This window comes from Lineus longissimus, chromosome 1 (genome assembly GCF_910592395.1).
Source record: "Lineus longissimus chromosome 1, tnLinLong1.2, whole genome shotgun sequence".
Lineage (NCBI taxonomy): Eukaryota > Metazoa > Nemertea > Pilidiophora > Heteronemertea > Lineidae > Lineus > Lineus longissimus.
In genome coordinates, this window is record NC_088308.1 from 15,851,846 (window position 1) to 15,874,126 (window position 22,281).

A 22,281-nucleotide genomic window follows, 5' to 3' on the forward strand; every position below is an offset into this window, starting at 1 on the left:
AGGCAGATTGGTAGTCGAAGAGTGAACGGCTGGTTTAGGCCTGCATGGTTTAGAACTGGTTGGGAGCTAGGCAAGGATCCCGGAACGTTGAGTTGTTGCCCGAACGAGCTAATTCGACCTTCACACTTCACGCCGATTGGACTACCGCCTATACCAAAATGGAATCCTGACCGCACTCTGGCTTTCATAACCCTTGTCATTACTGAAATAGATTTTCGCAAAAAGTGCTCATCTGCTGATGTCCCTTTTTGATTTTCCCATTCGCACTGTTTATTATAGTGTAAAACCAGAATCAATCGTAGCACGCGTGACTCGATCGCGCCGTCCGTATCTCGATCAAAAAACCCTAGGCCGCTGCCGCCGAAATGAGGCACTTTGTATTTTACTTGCAGGGCAATGCTTCATTGCAATCAAGGAATTTCAGAACCAAATTCAGATTAGTGGTACATCCTTGACATGTATATTTCTTGATTAAGTTTTCAATTTACCAATTAAGTACGCAAGTTAAAAAGCTATATTGCTTCAGTGTGTAACTGCTTTTGCGCCGCTGCATGCCTTCGGCAAAGTCAACCTCATTTCCTGCCTAATTCCTGTGGGGATCTAGCTCACGCTTAAGGCACGCGTGCTCGTCCCCCACCTTTCCAATAGGAATTCACCTGTGGCAAATTGCCTACATTTTCAATTAAAAACAGTTATTTAGAGGTTGTAGTTTTAAATACACTAATTAAAGGGCATGTGCCGTTAGGGTTGAAAGAATACTCACCTGCCAAGAGGCATATACAAATGTATACATAACGGTAAAGCTTAGGATTTCATTTTCATACATGCTCCTCCAAAATGGATTTATTTCAAAACATCTCAAAAACTTTTCTTTTCTCCTTTTTATAAATGTTTGCAATCAGTAACAGAAATCTTGATCTGTAACAAGCATACGACTGTCAAAAATGACGAGCGTATCATCCTGGAGCACTGATGCCTCAATGCCAGTTCCCGTCGCCCGAGACTCCGGCCATCTGCGTTGCCATTTTAGTTATCGTCGCATGAACTAAACGCTGGGCGCGCCTCTATCGTCTTAAAAGATGGCTCTCGTCCTGCTTGTGCCGTTGTGGTACCATCAAACAGCCAAGAAAACAAATCCAGTCGTAATCCACCGGTCAGCCAACTAATTATCTTATTTACCTCTAATTACTAAGTTTTCTGTATTCCATTTCCTCGTATCCGATTCGATTAAGGGCTAGCTTCCGATAGGAGACGCTGTATATACACAAGCTAATCATCGAATGGTAATTTAATGATCTTGTAATGAATAATTTGCACGAATGAATGTCTAACAGAGTGGGACGCGACGTCTCTTCGTCCAACTCACCTCAAGTTATCCTAGGATCAGCGTGCGTGTCAAACTGTCGAACATACAACAAGACACACCTACTTGACTCAATCAGCAACGGAGGATGAGAGCAACTGATTCGTCATACTGGTCGGTGCCGGCCGCCTCTTCAAATATCTCCGAGTCAGTAAGCGCGCGCAACCCAAGCACAAAGGCTTCCTAATTTCAATGGCAGAATGATGATGCGTTGCAGGAGAATATACTTGGTTGTTTTCGGGTCATCTCGTTATCTTCCTTTGTTTCAAGTAATGATCTCTTGCCCTTTACAGGTGAATTAAGAGAAATCACAGCCATCTGCTCACTGATTTAGGGCTGGCTAATAGAGAATGTCAGGACTCAGATAACATAGAAAGCGTTACTAGCTAAACGAATTTTCTGCTCACTTGGGGGATCTTACATACATGTATGTACAAACCCGTGGCGTCCTTTTTGCGGCGTCATCCATCGTCGTCCGTTAGCAGAGCTCGTTTCGTGACCGCTGGGTGTAGATGGACGAAGTTGTGGTGATGGAAGCTTTGGGTAATTTACCCAGCGTATTTATCGTTTTCGCAATTTGACCTACTTTCTGGTCTCCAGGCAGTCATCTTCAAAATTTTGATTTAACCTAGTTTTCAAGGACACGGATGTCAAACCTCTACGATTTTGACGACGGTGCAATGTTTGTTTACTATCCAACATTGAATCTTCAAATTTAATAGGCATCTCTACATGACAAAGATTTAGGTCAGTGTGTATACCCACTTTTCAGGTGCAAGTACAAGGTCATTAATCCTATGTCGGACATATATCAAGTGATCACCAAATGGCCGTTGAGTTGGACAAATCCATGATAATCTCCTGACCAATCTTGTGGATTGTCTTCGATATTTTGAGCTGCCACATGGCTGTGACATTGTCGTTGCCTTTAGTGACGATTTGACTGCAACTCCGGGCGAGTTTAGTATTACAAACTATTTCAAAAAGTGTCATTCAATTCAGGCTAGTTACTAGCAATATCATATTCAATGCATATTCTAGTCCCAGTGTGCGTAACCAAAAAGTCGGTGCGACTTGTGGCACAATCATGATCGTGATGCCAGGCAGTGTTTTACTGACATGACCCAGTGGACGGTGTAGAAATAGGAAATGTCCCCCTGGTAAAGTGTCCGGCCCTATTGTATTCTGTCAGATTATGGTATATGGTTCCAGGGAGATGTATTCTAAAGAGGCCGAGACAGTCAATAATTCGCAGATTAAAGTGCGTAATAGCATCCCTTGTTCCCCGGATATTCTATCCACGGACTTTTCAAACTTTTTGCACCAGCACCTCATGTTAACTGGCGACGACGACGACGACCGACTGGTCTACCAAAACCCGACCAAACAATGGTCGGTATGATCAGCAAGTCGAATTTCTGCGAGCACACAACCATAAGCTCCATTTAAGCTCGGTGGCGGGAAGTATTTCTTCTGTAATTGTTTACACTTGGACCACTTACGCGATAGCCTGTCAATCTGCGGTGGTTCGAATGATCGATAGTCTAAATGAATAAAAATAACCATTGGGCGACGCGAAAAAAACATCAGAAGTCATTGTGCGAAATAACTCCGGTATCCGTTATTTTCTGTCGCTATACATCATCGTGTGAGGTCATCACTATTTAAGATCTGTTCCAGCAGCTTACAGAGAAAACAGCACATACTAAAGTCATGGGATATTGTCGCCATGTCAATTTGTCAAAACGTGATACTGATGATGTGTGTGCATAAGATGACATCATTCTTTCTGAAGTGATACCAGACATTGGTGAAAATATCCGGAGATAAACAACCTGCAAAATACATGTACTTACTTTATTACCATGTGTACTAGCCTTGTTAAGGTAGCCTTGTCATTCGCCATATCAATAACCTAAATAAACAGGCAGTTTTTCTCATTTTCTAAAGATTTCACGATATTTAGGTATAAAACAAAGGAGTTCTTATCGAATAACCAGCGTCCATAGACCAGAGGCGGCCATTTTGGATTGAATGGGACGCTTTATTTGCGATGTTTTACCACTACTCGCTAATTCTCACATAAAAGACACTTTATAGGAAAGCTGTAAAAGAGTATGATTATTTAATGACCGTTAACCGTTCTTTATTTAGTAATATTAGTAATAAACATTTATTTGTCGTCTCACCAAACACTGTTTGGGTAGAGCTGTCACTACATTTTACCTCCATCTTCTCCTTTTGCAATGTTTTGTGAGGCAACCATTTGGTTTTTGTGATTGCCTTGCATTGCTTGTGGCTATGTAGCAACTGGCCATTCTCGAGAAGAATGGCTGTACGCGGGAGCCTTCCAGATAATCGAGCAATGCCAATCAATCAACATCCGGAGATCAAACTTTTTTTACTCCTACATGTACGTCATACATGTATACAAAATATCGACAAGCGGGGTATACATGTATTGAAAACCACTGTTTATGCTGGAATGATAAATCCATTAAAAGAGCACTATTAACGTGATTAAAGAAGGACTTAGGAAAGGGCATATTCGAAAATAAATTATTGAAGTTGACATTCGGATGTGTCATGTCACGGTGACTGAAAGGGAAACCCATAGGACAGGTATGATATAGTTTGAGTCAATAGCCACCATAGTCACTAATGTCAACAAACCAAACGGCAGATATTAATCTGTTCCTGGCGAGCTATTAATTTTCCTGTGCGGCCGGAACCCCTTGGTTTGTCACAACCGAGTCAAGACATGTCACCTCTTCAAAACCCGTAATGCTACCCCGAATTCGTGGCCAACTGCGATTCTGAATAGCTGCCAAAATTTCATTCAATTGCTTCTGCAAACAATCCGCCGGGGGCTGTTGATTTGCGGCTGCGACTGGCGATAGTATTTCGACCGATGAAATTGCCATTGTTTTATAATTCTATTGTGCTTTGGTTTGCTTGTGGGGTATATCTGTCTTGACAACCTACCTGTTATGTTTGAGGAGTGTGTCTTGTTGGTTAATATGTTTGCTAATACCATGTCATTGTCATGTTGAGTGGTAATCACAATACCGGAGCTATAGACACCACCCATTAAAAAAAGTTTTGGAAAAGTGATCTAGATTAAACTGCTCCACTTATCGGACAATTTTTATAAATCAAAACAACTTTCTTTTCAACCGTACTATACTGAGCAAAGAAGGGGTGTCCAAAGGAACTAAGAACGACACAATTGAGAATAATTCTGCACAATGGCGAAATGGGTTTGGTGCGCCCTCTATGCGTCAAAGCACAGTAGACGCGTGAATTTTGAATATTTTGTTCTACTGCTTCGACTGGGAGCCGAGAATTGGAGCAATGGGGTCACGCCAACAGTCGATTGTTGTTGGCAAGATCTTTGCCTCCTCCCAGACCAGTGCCACTTGATTGTTCATATCAGAGGAAACTTTATGAATTTTGTTATCCACGTACCCTTCGCTGAGACTAGCCCGGCCCCGAAATTTCAACCGCTTCAAGACACTGCATTATATCTAAGGAATGTGGGGTCTGAGGCCGGCCATCGTGCTTGTAAATCACATCATTAATAGATTGTGGGGGGTTGACCAAAGCGGGAAAATACACCACCGCAAAGAATTTTATCGGTACTGAAGGGGTTAAGGAATTGCTGTTTCCTCTCATATCCCTTTTTGATTTAAAAAGCTAATCTATGGCGGTTTTTATTTTGGCGCTGCAACCCTTTCGCTATCTACGATGAACTTGATGAAATGCGAGTGTCTTAGCGGTATTCAGTATTTAGAAGGAAGGCCCATCGTGAAATGTTCTGAAAGGCAAGGCGTGTCACCACTGATCAAGGAATCATTTTTTCGGGTTTACCAAAAAATGAGTCAAATGATAAAAGTACAATACTTGAGAAGATCAGTCTATTTCCATCCCTTCTTGTCACCAGGTAATTAGAAAGAACTCTTTCGACTTCATTACAGTTACACTAAATAGTCAATAATTACAATTCTGATTTCATTTTGATTGATCTAATCACGTTGAAATGAACTTGCTAATTCTGCGTGATGAAGTGAATCCTTAGATGAAGCCCAGAGCTGAGAAGTCACCACTGTTTTCGCCTTTCTCCTAATCGCTCATCATGAGATCTGTCTAGGTCTATCATATTTGATAACTCATTAAGACCTGAGGAAATTTGTCATAATTCTACATTAGCACTACGGGGCCATCCATTATGAAGTGTCAGAACAGTGTCCACTTAATATGTCAACATTGTCAGTCGAGGGCTTCTATTTCTACTGAAAGATGACAGAGTGAGAACCAGCAAGCCTCCGTAAGAGCCCGCCATGTCATCTCTCTTCATAAGTAGATCCTGTCCGCTTAAATCCGAAAATGTACCGGGCTCCAATTATCCATTTAATACCTGTCTGGTGTCAGCTAGTGGTATCTTGTCCCAGTCCCCATCTAGGGTGCTTCCTTTTGTCAGCGGAGGTAATGAGCCCAAGATCCGACCATAATACCGGCATGATGTTAAACAAAATTAAAGTAGCATTACAGGGACCGATCGGTCGTCTCACCGCGGTCTGCGAAATCGACGCAAATCGAAGCGACTATCTTTCAGAGATTACGGCAATTTATCATTAGGGAAATTGAGCTGACAACATAATGCATTTAAACTTTCCAATTGACAAATCAATTTGTAACTTAAACTGCCTAACTTGAGGGGATTAAAACTCGATTCAATATCGAGGCCGTAAATTCCCTTGCTGTCATGGGGTAATTTTCCCTGTAAACTGGAGATGCTTGACGGCCAATTAGATGACTGGCGCTCCCTCGGAAAGGTCAACTGATAGGCAGTTGGTATCAGTCTAGTGGCGTTCCTGGGCACTGACCGCTAACAGCAGATACCAGTTATAAATGATTGAAAATCGTTACCAGCGGCTGATGGCTTCTCGGCAATGAAATGGAGAGGCGAGCGGTGTGATACGGTGCTGTGGAAGGGTTGTGATCAGGAAAATTGGTGAGGATAATTGGTGAAATAAAAGGACAGATGACATTCGCACTGCTTACTCGCCTCATTTTCTAGACCCCTGAGACTAGAATTTGATGACATGATCACATATGCAGTGTGATTAAAATGGTCATATTGTTGAGCAAGGATCCTCTCCAACAAGAGATATATAATGATTGTGAGCGTTCTTTAAGTTTCTTTCTGTCCGGCAGCAAAGTACCTCAGGGTGACTATAATCTAGTCTAAATGGCGTTCATACAATGTAACTTAATAATGTAACTGCATAAAATAACTAGTCATTCGTAAATGTTATGTCCGAATCGTTTGCGCTCCGGAGTGCGTACAGGATTGTCAGTACAGAAATCTCTAGCAAAGCCCAGGGGTCATTTGTGTATTTCCCATTCATATTTGGCACATGAGGAGATGGACATGAACAAATGATAACCTAACGATTTCACCGAGATTCGTTGAGAAATAAACCGTATACGGAGCGAAATATTTCTAAATCAAATGACCGACGTAAATACATGCACAATTTTATATTTCGTTGCCATGGTCACTAAGATTAAACCATCTGGTTTGGTTTCGGACCATAGATCAATAAAAAACACACTTCAAAGAAACCCGACCAGTAGTTCGCACTCTAGAGCCCTAAATAAAGCGGACATAGCATTTTCGAATGGACTATAGCTGGAATGTTGTTGCAACTCGGATACATTGAATTTGTTTGACCAAATCAAACACAAAGGTACATTCTTAGGTCAGAAGTTTTGCTCTCTCATTTCGCAAAACTTACTTCCACTGTCAAATTTCCAATTTCCATGTACATGCATGGATCCCCACTCTCATCAGCGGGTTAAGTGTACAATATTCAAAGATGTTTCACTTAGGTTCCCGTATCCTCGCTTGCACGTTTTACTCTAGTCAACAACACATGATATTTTATATTATCCCCGGTAACATAAATATTCTTTTTTTGTTTTAATGGTTCTTTATTCTCACGTAAAAGATGATGAAAATCTGCCCGGTCAGAAGAGGTAGCCATTTTCAGCAGCCAATTTAAGTTGTTACCAATCGAGGTGAAACAGGGCGAATGGCGTTTGAAAACTCATCGCTTCCTGTTTTACATACGAAAAAACATTTTACATGAAAAAAACATTCGACTTGTGATGGAGCGTGGGATGAAGCGACGAATTGTATCAAGTGGTAATAAAATAACATCTTCAGCAGCGTGTGACATGCTGCGCTCTATCACACTGATATTGTTAGATTCTCTTAAGTCAGCGTCATTGAGTTTAGATGAGCATGGGCAACAATGGAATGCCCCGGGCACTTTCTTAAACCAAGAATTAAATTGATGTATAGAATCAGAGCGCAAGGTATTGTACAAATACGGTTAAAAGCTGATGGTATCGCACGCGCCAGCCACCTGGCAGGCGATTGCCCCATCTCGATCATTAGGTTACTTAACTCAAGGAGCAAGCTCGTTCCAAGGTTGCAATCCTGGAAACTGGACTCGCGACTGCGGAGGGAAAACGTGTCACCAAAATGTTAAACTCGACAACCCCAAAAACAATTTTGAAGACTGCATGTATAACGTCTGAAAAGCTTTATTATAATGTAAGTATACGTTGGAAAAAAATATACAAATTACAAAAAAACTAGACAACCTCGGCGAAACTGAAAAACTTTATTAGTTGCTATTTTTTCTGAATGGCTTTTGTCGTTGTCGTTAAATGTTCAGAATATTTAGCACTGAAAATGCCAGATGCTACAAAGATGCAATTTCTTGCGCATGCATGTGCTGCTGTCATCAATGTTTGTAATAGTCTACCACCATTTTGGGTAAAATCCGCACATCACACACCAGCACACAGAAAGAAAAAATCATCTCATAATGAGATAAAATGCACCCAAAATATACATGTACAACCAAAAGTCATTTTAATGTGCATTTGTTTGATTTGAAAGCTGGGTGACGCGTAACGGAACGAAAATAAGATCAGTCGTGGCAATCTACTTGTCATCTGAAATCAAAACGTGGAGCTGCTCCAGATAAAATGAAATGATTTAAAAGATGATTATAAAATCTGACTAAATAACAAAATTAGCCATTTTCAGCAGCCTGTTTCAGTTTTAACCGATCTAGGTGAAGAGGTCTTATGAAGTATCATCATTTCCTAATCTTGGAAAACTCACCAAGGCTGAGACTCACCAAGGCATGGCGGCATTTGCAATCACTCATACTCTAGATTCACCGATCTAAGACCAGTTAATAAACAATACAAGCTAGATATCATGAATATGGTCGTTCGATGCCATTGAACATATTGTGCAATTCAGATATACAATGGACTGGCGACACCAAATTGCCTAATGGGCATGTCTCAACTTGAGACAACATTTTGGAGACAAAGTTTGGAAGCGGCCATCATATCACTATGAGACAGGGAAGTTTATCCAATCGAGACAAACATTGTCTCTCCCTGAGACAAAAAGGGCCTTTTTCGGGACAGGATTCAAGATGCATTTTTATCTCGCTGTGAAATTTTTTTTCCATTGGGGGAGCGTCTGCGAGATGTAAAAGCCGCGAAAGCTAGAATTATCTTCACAAAAGTGAGACACACATTGGTTTAAAAAATACTTCTAATTTTTTTAAGAACATTTCAGAAATCTAGTAATCTATTGACAGCGTGTTTTTTGCAGATGATTGCGAATGGTTGTTTTTACGTATGGCAGCGTCCGTTGGACGAGATTGTCTTTGAGGAGTGATGCACTGCACTGAGGTAGAGGGAGCTTCTACGTAATCGAAGTGGCAAATCCCGCTACAGGAGTTATAAAATGTAGCAAATAATGGAAGTGGAAACATTCATCGCAGGTAAACTTACCTCTATCTAGCTAGAGTGGCGTCAACATACCAAATTCATTGATACATATTTTGTACAATTAATTGTATGTTTTCTTCAAATCTGAATTTAAAATGAATTAGAATAAAAACAGTACTCAGTTCAACGATGTACAGGTATCCATGTGTTAAGTGGCAAGTGCTGTGAATTCTCGTCCAATCAGTTGTGTATTGATGACATAGTTTGACCGTAGACAATGTTGCAGCTGCTGATCCCATGTAATAGCGATTGCCTTCAACTAAGCTAGATATATCATTCACGTAATTAACCATGATGAGATCCCTCATTAAGAACTAATTAAGATGAAATGAAAATATGCACTTATTTATTTAATCTCTTTATTGGACTTTGATGAATGATAAATATTGGTTGACATTAATACAATTCTTTCCATTGATAGTGGATGTTCATTTGTGACACTTCATTCATCGTCACTGGAATACGAGAACAATGGCCACTGTGTAACACAGGCGCCGAGCATTCAGTCATTGAATCAATATTTTATGCATATATTTTAACCCAAATCAGGCTAGATTCTGATATTTTGCTAATTTTGGCATGCATCTGCATTGGCCAATGTCAAGAAAGAATCATGAAAAGGTTTATCCCGAGAAAGATCGCAGTAGGAGCTGTCTGATAGCTCCACAGTTGCATGGAGTGGTTCTCGTTGGTGATCCCAGTGATATACGGACTACGTTACCAGACTCCCTGGGCAGCCCATCGTGTCATCCAATGACAGGACGGGGCCGGTCCAATGCGTTCAGAGTGTACCGTTTCCCTAACTTAACCATCAAACAAAGTCGCACTTCTTACCTTGCCTTTTTTGCACTGACTATTGAACTCGTATGAATACTCGGGAATAACGATGTGCATAGCGGTGCTTATGATGGATGCTGTGTTGATCAGAATAAAATATTGTGATAAAAAACGTTAACATCATTTTGATGATCAACTTGAGTTTTTTTACTCCAGCTTTCGATCCTTACTGGATCTTTTTCAGTAGTCAATGACACCGACAATGCTTCCTGAACCTCGATTGACTAGTTGCTAAGACGTCCTCGCGAACGGAATTTCGAAGGTTCGCCCCCCCCCCCTCGGTAGTTCTCTCCGATGCGGTCGGTTGGTTAGACACCAGTGAGTTAAAGCATGGGAACAAACTTCCTTCTCGCCAGACGCCTGGCATCAGAGATAGGAGTTTTGAGATAGAGGGTGTCTCATAAGAGTCAAATGACCCCTTTCATTACAGTTTCACTATACATTTTAATAACTATAGGTATTAAAAAAGAGAAGATAAGAAAAAGAAAGAAAAGTACGTGTACATTTATAACCACTTTTAGTCATATCGTTAAAGAAAGGGGTAATGCAATTTGTACTGATCACTACAAAAAAACAAGTAAGTCCGGTACAATTCCACCAATGCTATTGAATGCAAAGATTGTTAAGGTTTAGCTGCTTTTTCACTAATATTTGATTCCAACTGGATCAACAAGGGAGCACTCCATCTTTTATATATTCGCAGAAGAGGAAAAAAGGCATAATCCATAACTTTCGCATCATCCAACCGGAATGGGAATAAAATCTATCTCTTCAAGTCTCAACGACATTGACTGAAGGATTGTAATTTACATGTTCAAGCAGCAACTGGAGAGCTGGCTATTAACGTTGAAGACTTACCTTTTTTCATAATTAATGAGAATCACTAGGTAAACACTGACTGGTGTCGTCTGTCGTCGTACCGTGTGTTCATTTTACTCCTCATTGTCCGCTACAAAAGTGTTTTCATGTTGAGAAAGATTTAAGGCATGGCAGGCGGCCAGACTCAAGTGAAACATGCCAGCAAGACGACCTTCAGTTTTAATTAACTCAACCCAAGAGAGTTTATTTTGAAGAGGGTTTTTTAATCCGCATTATATTTTGAATCGTTGAAGATCTGATGACATCGATAAATAGCCGCTGATTAGCTGAAGGACTTTCAGGACAGGGATACTCACCTCAGGCGACGTCATTGCCTCTTAATGATAATTCGAGTCCTTTTATTGTAGTGAATGATTCTTCTTCCCAACGACGAAAACTGTCATATTGCCTTGGTGTGGTTCGTTCATTGGCAGGTTGTGTCCCGAGCTTGTTGTTAGCAATTACCATGGCCATAGTGCAGTATAAAAGACCTTAGTTACAATCTAGTATCGTTTTATATGTTGCTACAGTGGTTGTGGCCTCGTATAAACCATAGCCACTTGGGTTGGTACAAAATATAGAAATGGTCAAAAAGCATTCAGAATCACATACTACATGTATTGTTTAATTTGAGATGTTTTAGAATAGAAATTGATACCTTACTTAGCTATTGGTTATCTCACCGAACATCACTCAGGTATCAGGCAAAGCTATCTTTTCGCCCCAAACCCCGGCGACTCGTCTCGGGTTTTGCCCTCATACATTTTACAACCACCCTCGCGGCATTTGATGAGACAAGCAATACCCCAGTTCGGTATCTTTTCTTAAACCCAAACGGCATGCACACGCGATAAAAATTGACTTGTATAGTGTTGCTAATCGGTTTGCGAGTTTGCTTTTGATTTCTTTTAGACGAACGAAGCTGGCCTTTAAGATCACCACTAGTTTTAATTTTGGCAAGATTTCTTTCTCGAAATTTTAGAGACATAAAAATTCCGCCAGAATAGTCACCGACTCAAGAAAAACCCAAACCAAAACACAAACGATTGCTGGGACTTCTTTGCACTGTCTGTACATGGTTGGGTTATTATGGCTGGAATGATAGGTCTGTTATGATGTAACTGATATTGGTGAGAAACGACAAAACATTATTTTGATATTTCACGACGTGAGCGGGTCATAAAAGTCGTTCCCTATACAGGGTGTATCAAAAAAAACCTACACATTTTGAAAAATCCCCCCAGTTCCACATTTAAAGATTTTTGGAAAAATTTTCTTTGGATATTGATATGTAGGGGATTGTTGGATATTTGTCCAAATTTTCAGACCTACGTGTTTACGCATGAGTGAGCAGGGGCAAATTGCGCACCCCAAGATAAAACTGGTTTGCGCGAAATAGCCGTAGGATTTAAATCGAATCAAAGGCATCATTAACGCTTTGGTCACGACGTCGGTTGCATTTCACCTGGCTGAAATTCCTGCCTTTTAAATTTAATTCAACTTGTTCAGGCCTGGATATGTCTGGGGACAGGACAAGTGCACTCGGTGCTCTGATGAAATGGATTAGTAGGTGCCCCAGACAGCTACTCGATTCCAAATAACCTAAAGTCTTCCATTGTTACATTTTAGTCACAAATAACAAATAACAGGATGGCTTCAACCTGGGAAGTGGCGATCCTTCCTGCCGTACTTATCTTTCGGTATCTTCCCTTCGTCCCATTTCCCCTAAAAAACTGACTTAACTTTGAAAGGAAGGAACTGCTGTCATGGGTTAAGAAATGAAATTGACACGGTGGCTAAAGACAAGTGTTATTGCTGTATTTTGGCAGTTTTGTGGAAAATAAGATAGATGCCCATTGTCCCCTCTAATCATCTTTGATTCGATTTTAATCCCACCGCAACTTCGCACAAACCACTTTTATCTTGGATTGCACAATTTGCGCCTGCTCACTCATGCGTCACAACATGGGTCTGTAAATTTGGGCAAATATCCACCGATCATCTATCTTCCAATATCCACAGAAATGTTTTCCCAAAATTATCAAGTGTGGAACTGGGAGTAGTTTTTTCAAAATGTATAGTTTTTTTGATACACCTGTCGATTTTTGGAGTTTAATAGATTTAAGTATACCAATGTTGGAAACACTAATAGTGTATGCATGCATAACATATTTTTCGCCAAACTATTACAACGGTTTAATCGGTTTCTGAGTGTGTTTTTGATGCTTGTTTCAGGATAAATTACATGTAGATTAGATCGTTGTCAGATCACAAGATCAAAAACAAAGACTACATACTGTTAAGCATGGGTCTTACGGGATAAAAATAGTCGACCTCATCCGCGGTCCGGCAGCGGGGCGACTGTGGGAGAAGAATAAGACCCAGAAAGAGCTCATTATGGGTTATAAACGTCTTTATGTGTTTACGCTTAAGGTCTGTTACTGAACATGATGTTAGTGGTTGAAGAGAAGATCAAAATTGACTCTTATTATGCGTTTGATCAGATGGTTATCCTCGTTTCAGTCGGTTGCCCGTTGGACATAGCATATTAGGAAGTCTGATTTATCACCATTGGTTTGAAGTAAGAGCGCGACGCCGCTGTGAGTTTAAGAAGATAGGATGTCAGAGAATGCTGGGCAGTTTCTATTGCAGAAAGTGAACCCCGTTATTAAGTTACTTCTTCAATACCTTTGAATATCGAAATTGGATTAAAAATGCCATTTTCTTTTCAGCCTATTGATAGACGGACAGGGTCGACCTTACCGGTCCATGAAACACACGTCGCTCTTTCATCTACTTAACGGCAAACAAATAGAATAATAATTTCATCAGGTATCATAAATCTTCTGTCCTACGGATAGGTGCCTTTTGTTTTGGATAATCCCACTGAATTTATGGCGCATTATTTTAAAGTGAGAGCATGATAACAAAGGTAAAGTTAGTGGTGTTTGTATACGCTTCACAGACGGTGACAGGGACCTCTCAGGAGCAAAGGGTCCGTGCCGTGCCTCTGTCATTTAAGCCGTTATCTCTGCGACTATCTATGCATCGCCCATGGCGCAAGGCATCTGTTCGCCGGCCGTGTGCTGTATTGCCTCGTCCTCGGTCGCCAAATAGCTTCCCAGAACCCACACAACACTAACAAACACAATTACGCTGTAAACTATGCAAAGGCGACGATTCGTGCGACGCTTTTACGAAATCAATAAAGCTCAAACAAATAATGAAGCATGATAATATACCCAGCTAGACGAATCTTCCCCTCCCCCTGGCATTTAATCAATTTCATGAGGCAGTGATTGGTCGCTTGCGTTTACCCGAGAGGCCGTGCGCAGCGCTGCAGAGTCACTTATAGCTTCGGCTCCACCTTCTTTTCATTAGATCGCATGGGATTTCAACATTGGTGAAATTAGCTAACGGTGCGAGTTGGACCAGTGCTTGAATACTCGCGGCTACAATTGCTTAAGACGTCGCAGAAGTACAATGCACGGAAATTAAAAAGAAGACATCATCGCAGGAACAATTTTGTTTTATTGGACTTATTTGGGATTGCGCTCTCAGTTATGGATACGTCAGTGCTAGAGAGGTCATTTTCCCACAGCTATGGATCACCAGGCCTCCATGGGTTTCAGCCTTACTCTAATCCTTTTTCTGGCTTCGGATACCCTTCTGCATTTGCCTATGACTATTCAAGCCAGAGTTTAGGCAACAGACACCTCGCTTTCAGTGTTGATGGTATCTTATCCTCCACTCATACACCCACCGGTACAACGTCCACCATCTCATCGTCATCTCCAAGTCATAACAACAGTAAAGGTGAGAACGTTGTTTATCATCTTATTTTGACATACAGATATGTATTTCGATTTGGAGTTAATATTCAGGGTAAATGTTTGAATAGCCAAGCAGACATCAGTTCCTTAGGTTGCCTACTTTTCATGTCATCAGCCCAGTTCTATAAATAGTGAAGAGTAAGCCTCGAGAAAAATGTCAGGGTCATCATTCTCTTCGCTTTTTAAACGTCGTTTCCATTTACCTCTGTAATTAGGCCAACTCTCTATTAAGGACAGCATTTGTCAGAGGGGTTTACACACATACATGTATGAAATAACCAATTTTAACATTTTGAAAATAACATTGATCAGTGCAAAATTCAAAATACACAATGTCAGAAATATATGAAGTCATGATATTTGATAAAAGTTATGTGGAACGCATGGTGATATCTTTCTGTCAAAGTATTGTTTCAATGAAACCAAAAAAATACATTAGTCAATTTCAGTCAGCCCAACCTGTTTACTCTAGAGAAGTATTTCCAAAGGAGTAATTTAGTTTGCAATTACATGTACCTACAAAATATTTGTCAAACTACATCCATACAAGTATACATCAACCTACTAAAATACAGTACAACCTCTCTATTAAGGACACCGTTGGGACTGACAAATGCTGTCCTTAATAGAGAGTTGTCCTGATTGGAGAGGTCAAATTGAATGGAAACAACCAATTTGGGACCAAAACTAGTGTCCTTAATAAGGAGGTTATCCTTAATAGAGAGGTGTCCGCAAAGGAAGGTTCCACTGTACCTACAGGAAATAAATTTAACGGCATTTTGATGAGGAAGATTGCAAAGATTAATATGAGGTTCATACATTTAGATCAATACATTTTCATCAGAAAGTCTCGGCGTCAATAGTCAGAATTATAAATACAACTGTTTGTAATTGTGTTTTGGTTTTAAATGTTGCATGTTATTATTTACCCAATGTTTTCGGAGAAGCATCTAATGATTTTTGAGTTAGTAGTATACCCTTCCAAAGCTATGAGTGGCCAGGGTGGCCATGTCGTGTCATTTAGTACGTCTAAATAATATCAGTTATACTCCAATTTTTTCATTGTTGTTAAAAATTCGTTCTTATCAAATGGCACAAATCTTTTGTGCGTTATTCATTTTTTTACAATATGCACTGCATTCTGATACAAGATCAACACGGTAAATTAATAATAACCTGCACGTTTACTGCCGACCTTTTCAAAAATATATTTGACAATGTGTTCAGGTGCTCGAGGTATTGTGTGCCTGTCAATTGTGCATGACTATTGCCTTAAATGTCCATTGCTTTGCTTTTCTTGTAAATCATTTGGAAATGGAAGTGTGTATATTTGCTTTCGGGTAAGGACTCTTAACTGAATAAATAATGACTCGACTGGACCTGGTGTGTGGGTCGGTCGAGTGGATTCTTCACCTTCCTTTCCCTGACACCTTATTAATTATTGAAACATTTGATATATCGTTCAGGATGGCGAATGTCTCTCTCAGGTTCTCGGGAAAAATCAAACACCGTATACATCATACAGTACAACCTCTCTATTAAGGACACCGTTGGGACTGACAAATGCTGTCCTTAATAGAGAGTTGTCCTGATTGGAGAGGTCAAATTGAATGGAAACAACCAATTTGGGACCAAAACTAGTGTCCTTAATAAGGAGGTTATCCTTAATAGAGAGGTGTCCGCAAAGGAAGGTTCCACTGTATATACAAAGTGACTGTTAAAAGTCTTATAGAAATAATTGTAAATCTACTATGTTTCTTGCTTTTCTGTGTCGAATACTTCACTTGATTAGATATCACTTAAAATGACGTTGATGAAAATTCGTTTCAAAGCAACATACTGTAGAGAACTTGTTCACTGCAAATCCTTGGACGATTCTTAAATTTGCGACCATTGATAACGTCCCCAATAAACAAGAACATGTAATCTTCTACATGATTCGTTAGCCTGTGTAATGACTCTAAAAAACGACTATTCCGCAACTCGCACAGAGGCCTATTTAATTACGCACTGCCGACTCATCTCCTTCTATTCTATAATTGGCAGAATGTTTCTATCTGCATTCGCAAGCTTGAACTCAAACCGTCATCACGGCTTAGTTTCTGGTCTTATCAAATTGAATATGGTTGCTACACTATCATCGATATTTTAAAAAGATAAGTGAGAGGAAGCTTCATGCTCTATCGATCAGTTGTAAAGTGACACTGGTTAATGTATTGAGAGCATGCAAGCAATGATTCAGCCGAGATAGTGCCACTTGGATGGGATGGGGGACTCTTGGATGTCTTACGAAACTAACATGGAAGAAGTCTAAGTTTAGTAAACTACCAATTCCAACCAAATTTCTTATTTTTTGTCTGAAAATACATTGACGTTAGATACAGAATTGTCTCAGAAGTCGGGAGGCGTCATTATTTTAACAGCCGAAAAGCAAACTTTATTGATAATTCCAATATATACTGTGTTCGGCCTGCTGGACCCAATTTAGCACGCGCGCTAAAAGGTTTATTTGACCGGACCTGCAATAGCTGATATTCTGCCTCATTAATGGACCGATCTTTGTCGACTCCGTATTTTATTCTCTCATTATTTCATGATAAAATTGCTGATTTTCAAGCACATGATTCAAGGTTTTTTTTAATTTCAACCGAATTCTGTAAGAAGTATTTTCAGAGAACGTCGCAGGAGCCATAAAATCTTTCAAAAAAAACACGCCGAGTTTTATTACCAACACCACGTTCAAAAGGCACAAGAACACAAATAAATACCTATATGAAATCAATTTCCTCAAAGTGGGGATATCTTTTCTCCATCTAAGTATAATGAGTATATTCACCGCCACCTCTATTCTTCGAAAGAACCCCCTTTATTTCAGTTCCTCAAAAGGAGAGTGTTACATTTTGTTTGATCCATTATGTAATTTTTTTATTATTATTATTTTATTCATATAAGGCCTCCGACCCATACAATTTTAACAATATGCATTACGTAATTTATAATTTGTTGATATTTGTTAATCAGCAAGTGCATCATCATAAAGATTATTAATGGTATCAGCAAGTGAAATCTGAATTAGAAATTGTCGCCAAATACATGTATATCCTAATAAGAAGATACTTCTAATGATAGGCCTCCGTTCTAGGAGTTAGCTAATGGTCTACCTTTGACACGGGACAAAATTGATACCCAATGACTGAAAAGTGGATGCCGATCTATCACCGTTTTACGTCGTTGTCCCTCCTCCGCAGAAGACAGAGACTCTAGGATCGAGCACACCTCTGATAAATCGACATGGCATTGCGGGAATGTGCCTATATCGCAATTCTGGATATTGTTAGAGCAGCATACTGAGCCAAAAAGACCACTTTTCATCTGTGACCGTTTTCCGACTGAGAAAAACAAATTGATATTTGCCCGCTTTGTCACTGGATAACGTGTGTACCATAACAGACAGTTTACGCGATGTGTTCAAGATATTATCAGTGAAACTCATTTTAGGTCTCAAGACAATTGTGTTTGAGTAATAACGAAACCACAGGGCAATTTAAAGTCAACCACAAAACCCTGGTATGATTGTGGACATCTCTCAAGATGATGCCATTCATACTTCATTTAGTGCTTTATTGGAGTCCCTCGGGTTACAATATTGTTCAAAGATATGGCATATCTGGTGTCAAAGTCGACCACTTTCCATGCCCATCATTTTTAAAGAACTTTTCCTTCATATGAGGTGGCAGTCTGAGTACAGTGATCCGCTGACGCGATTAGTTGAAATTGTTATAACTACACATTTTTCTCAGCCCATGACAGCGTGAACGTTTTTGGTGTTGGTGTTTGGGGTATTAGTGGCATAGTGAGTTAGAGCGCCGTTGTAACATCTGTGAATGTTTCTGTGTGCCAGCATAACCGACCTCGATTGGTTGTTGCTTGTTTAGTGGTCGCCTTATCCGTAATACTGAAAAATTGGGAATGACCACGGATGTTACATCGGGTTCATTATCGGGAGGTCGTGGGTTCGGCTCTTGGAAGGATCATCGCTGTTTCGTCTTTGTGTCATTGAGACATATAGTTACGTCTCTTTACCCAGGAATAAATGGGTATCTAGCTAGCAGAGCCGGCAAAATATGAATGTTAGAGTTGTAAGCGTTAGGCTGTCATACCAACAGAGAGTATAAGAGCCTGACAAATGTACAGACCAATAGCTAAACGCTTTGAGCGACTGAAACCAGTTGGATGTAGCGCTCATATCATTTTTATTAGTCCGTTGTTATAGCGTGGACGTGATTATATAATTTGAATGTCAGCATCTGGTAGTCATAACCAGACAGGGTGGATTACAATGAATAAATATCAGTCTTCAATGGTCGATCACATGAGTACCAGCCGCATGAGTCACTTTTAGTACATGTAACGGCGATTTATCTTAGTGGAGCAGTTACGCAGCCAAGCCCATTCTAGGTAGAGGAGTGCGAGTTCGAGTCGCGTCGACTGGCATGTATACTTTAATATTTTAAAGAGAACGGTACAGTGTTCGCGCACTATATCATTTTGCTTATTTCCTATCAATGTTGCCTCAGTCTTCTCTTCTGTTTTCTTCGTCCACGTAGTCAACCCGGTGTTGTCGCTATCCCCAGCCACCTCCTCCCCGTCTGTCCCGCCAGAGTCCCGCCATCTCGCCGTAACCGGACAGCCGTAAATAATTTTAATCTACGTTTAATTCCACTGCTCTTAGAAGGAAAACCTATACGGATCATTCTACTTGTGGGTGGGTCCCCGCTAATGTCGACCTGACACGTAATGACAACACGTCCACTGGGAGGCGAGCGGAGACATTTCTCGGGTGGCTCCTTGGTCGCTAAATGAGCCTAGCTCAACCCAAGATAACATCAACGCTGATCCGATGTCTTAAAATAGCCTTATTTTACCATCTTTTATTCAAGATTCATCAGAGTGGAAAATTCATTTTGTACGAATATTCATGTTGTGATGCTACGAGAGGGACGGGGATCAGCGTCGTCAAAGCTAGCTCATCCTAAATGCATTGCTGGTCCACCCTAACTACGTCAGGCAGCAGCTAAGATTAGCCGCGACACTGTATTTCAATTCCCTCTAATGCGTTTATGTATTTAGTATGCATGATTTGTTTTATTAAATCATTTTAAATGGACAATCAATTTTGAAGCGACGGCGGATAATGGGGGGAGCGCGTTGCGAATGGGACGTTTTCACTTAAGCTTGCGTCCCATTTGACGGTTGATGCAATGGGGAGGCAACGTCGGTTACCATTCTTGATAATCCAATTTGAGACCAGGTTGCTACAACGGCACATTGTGTTAGTTCATGGACATAAGGGGGAGGTTGACAAAACCTTCCCGGGTTTTGTCTCTTAATCCCGCATAAACTTACCCCATAGTCGATACAGTCTGTCCAACAGTAACTATAACTGTATTACCGCATATCATAGCTTAACGCCAATTCGGAAACTACAGTTAGCTGTTGTTTCCGTCGGTGAAGCAAAAAAGTAACATTATTGTTCTGGAGGGGGGGGGGGCATCATGTGTTCGTCTCTTTAATTCTTTTTGCATCAACTGAAATAATAAAATCTCTAAAAGAAATTTAAAGATCACATTCTGCATTCATCAGTATGCAATCCCTGCACACATGATTAATTTTTATCTTGTTCGTCTTTCCAGAAAGGGAAGGGGTCCAGAGCACTGTTGTAAGATATTTTTGACTTACTCCCTTGGATCACTGTTTTTTTTCATCTTATCATCCATTTATGTCGCCCTCAAATTAAGTTACTAAATTTGATGTGGCTTGATATAAGTGACTTGCTTTAACTTCGTAATATTCGTAAAAGCAAACTTTTCAATTCGCTTCAAGTCTACTCTCAATTCACTGCAGAAATTGGTAGACCGAGAAGTTAAAGATGTAAAACTAAGAATCCTAGAACAAATTGCAGACAACTCATGTTTTAACATAAACAGCAGTTTTCACAAAGCTTCAAATTCAAACTAAGAATCAATACTGCCAACTTCTCCACTCCACAGCCAAGAATTTCCCGATTTCTTACAAATTGCCTTCAAACACACTTGGGTATCATGTTGCGCGTATCAGATGCCTTGGTATTGAATGCACCACTTGACTAAACCGTGTGTTCGCTACTTTGCCATTCTTTCTTACATTATTCTGACATGGAGAGAACGGGCTGCCTCGGCCTGTCAAGCTTGCCACTTTTGCCGCAATACAGAAACAATTTGGCATGAATTATTAATAGAGGAGGCGAGATATAACTGATAGTCAGCTGTTTCAATTAATAGTGGGAGAAATCGGGTTAACGGGTGAAATTCACCACCAGAAGAAGCTTTCGAGGGGTTACTGATACATTTTGGTTTTATTTCTTGAGTTAATTCTCGAGAATCTGCTGCAGGCTTTTTTATGATTCGGCAGTCGTCTTAGCATGCTTGATTGAGAAAATGATGGCAGAGCCTGAAAACTGTCATTGCCGAATCCGCCATCGGAAACATTTAAAAGATGTGTGAGGTTATGGAGCGTGGTGGCGAAGTGGTTAAGGAGTTCATCCAAGGATCGCAGGTTTGAACCCAGTCTGGTTGCCGCTTTGTCCTTTATAGGCCGTTCTCAAGTGAACAGCACTTTGATGCTACCCGAGGGCTCGTGGAAATCTTTTGTAGTGGCAGATGTCATACAAAACGCGCTGTTAGGCAGACCATAGTCAGTATATAAAGCACCATATACATGTACATTTGTAAAAATTGTCATCATTATCTTTTTCAAACTATCGATTGGTAAAAAGACGGGCACAGCCTAATTGTGGTGTAGTAGAATCGAAATTCTATTGTAGCTGCTAAATGTCATGAGTTTTGTCTATCTTTACCTGAACGGTTGAGAAGTTTGTCCATGGTATACGGAGATTCAATTTGTGCTGATGTGAGAAGAGGCGTGTAACCTCCACAAAACCATTTGATGAATTGGATGAGATATAGATTTCATTTGGCGAATTGATTCTTCTCCATCTGATAGGCGATCGGGGTTAACTGCCAAAATATGGATTGCGGAAAACATTGATTTCGTCATGGATAACGGAGGCCATGTGTCCAAGGAAATCACGCGTTGCATTTTGATATTTGGTTAGGGTCTTCGGAACGTTTAACCACGGACATGCATGTATTTAATTCCGTGCTTTTGACTCTTTAGGCGTACGAACGCTGTTAGGCAATACTCAGAGCTCCACGCATTCCAATTATCCTAGACTGATAACCCCTGTCTCGATGACTAAACTTTTGTCGATGTTTTTAATCTAAAATGAGAAGTGTGCTTTCGCGTGCCTTAAAGGTGGTGCACTTTTATATCTCATAAACTTCATTAACACTGATTATGGAGCCTACAGTGGCGTCGTGTTAAGAGCGCCGAGTTCATAATCATGGGTTCGACATGATCACCGCTGTTTTGTCCTAAACCTACATTGATTCTCCCTTCGAA

General features: G+C 40.4%; 1 protein-coding gene across 1 annotated transcript in view; it reads left to right on the forward strand.

The window, feature by feature from the left end:
- The first annotated feature begins 14,346 nt into the window (after positions 1-14,346).
- Positions 14,347-22,281, forward strand: part of LOC135490311 (homeobox protein unc-4 homolog) — a 29,269-nt gene continuing 21,334 nt past the window's right edge. Inside the window, exon 1 of the mRNA XM_064775742.1 lies at positions 14,347-14,764. Within this exon, the coding sequence (XP_064631812.1) occupies positions 14,512-14,764 (253 nt within the window). The 5' untranslated portion in view covers positions 14,347-14,511. The remainder of the gene's footprint in view (positions 14,765-22,281) is intronic.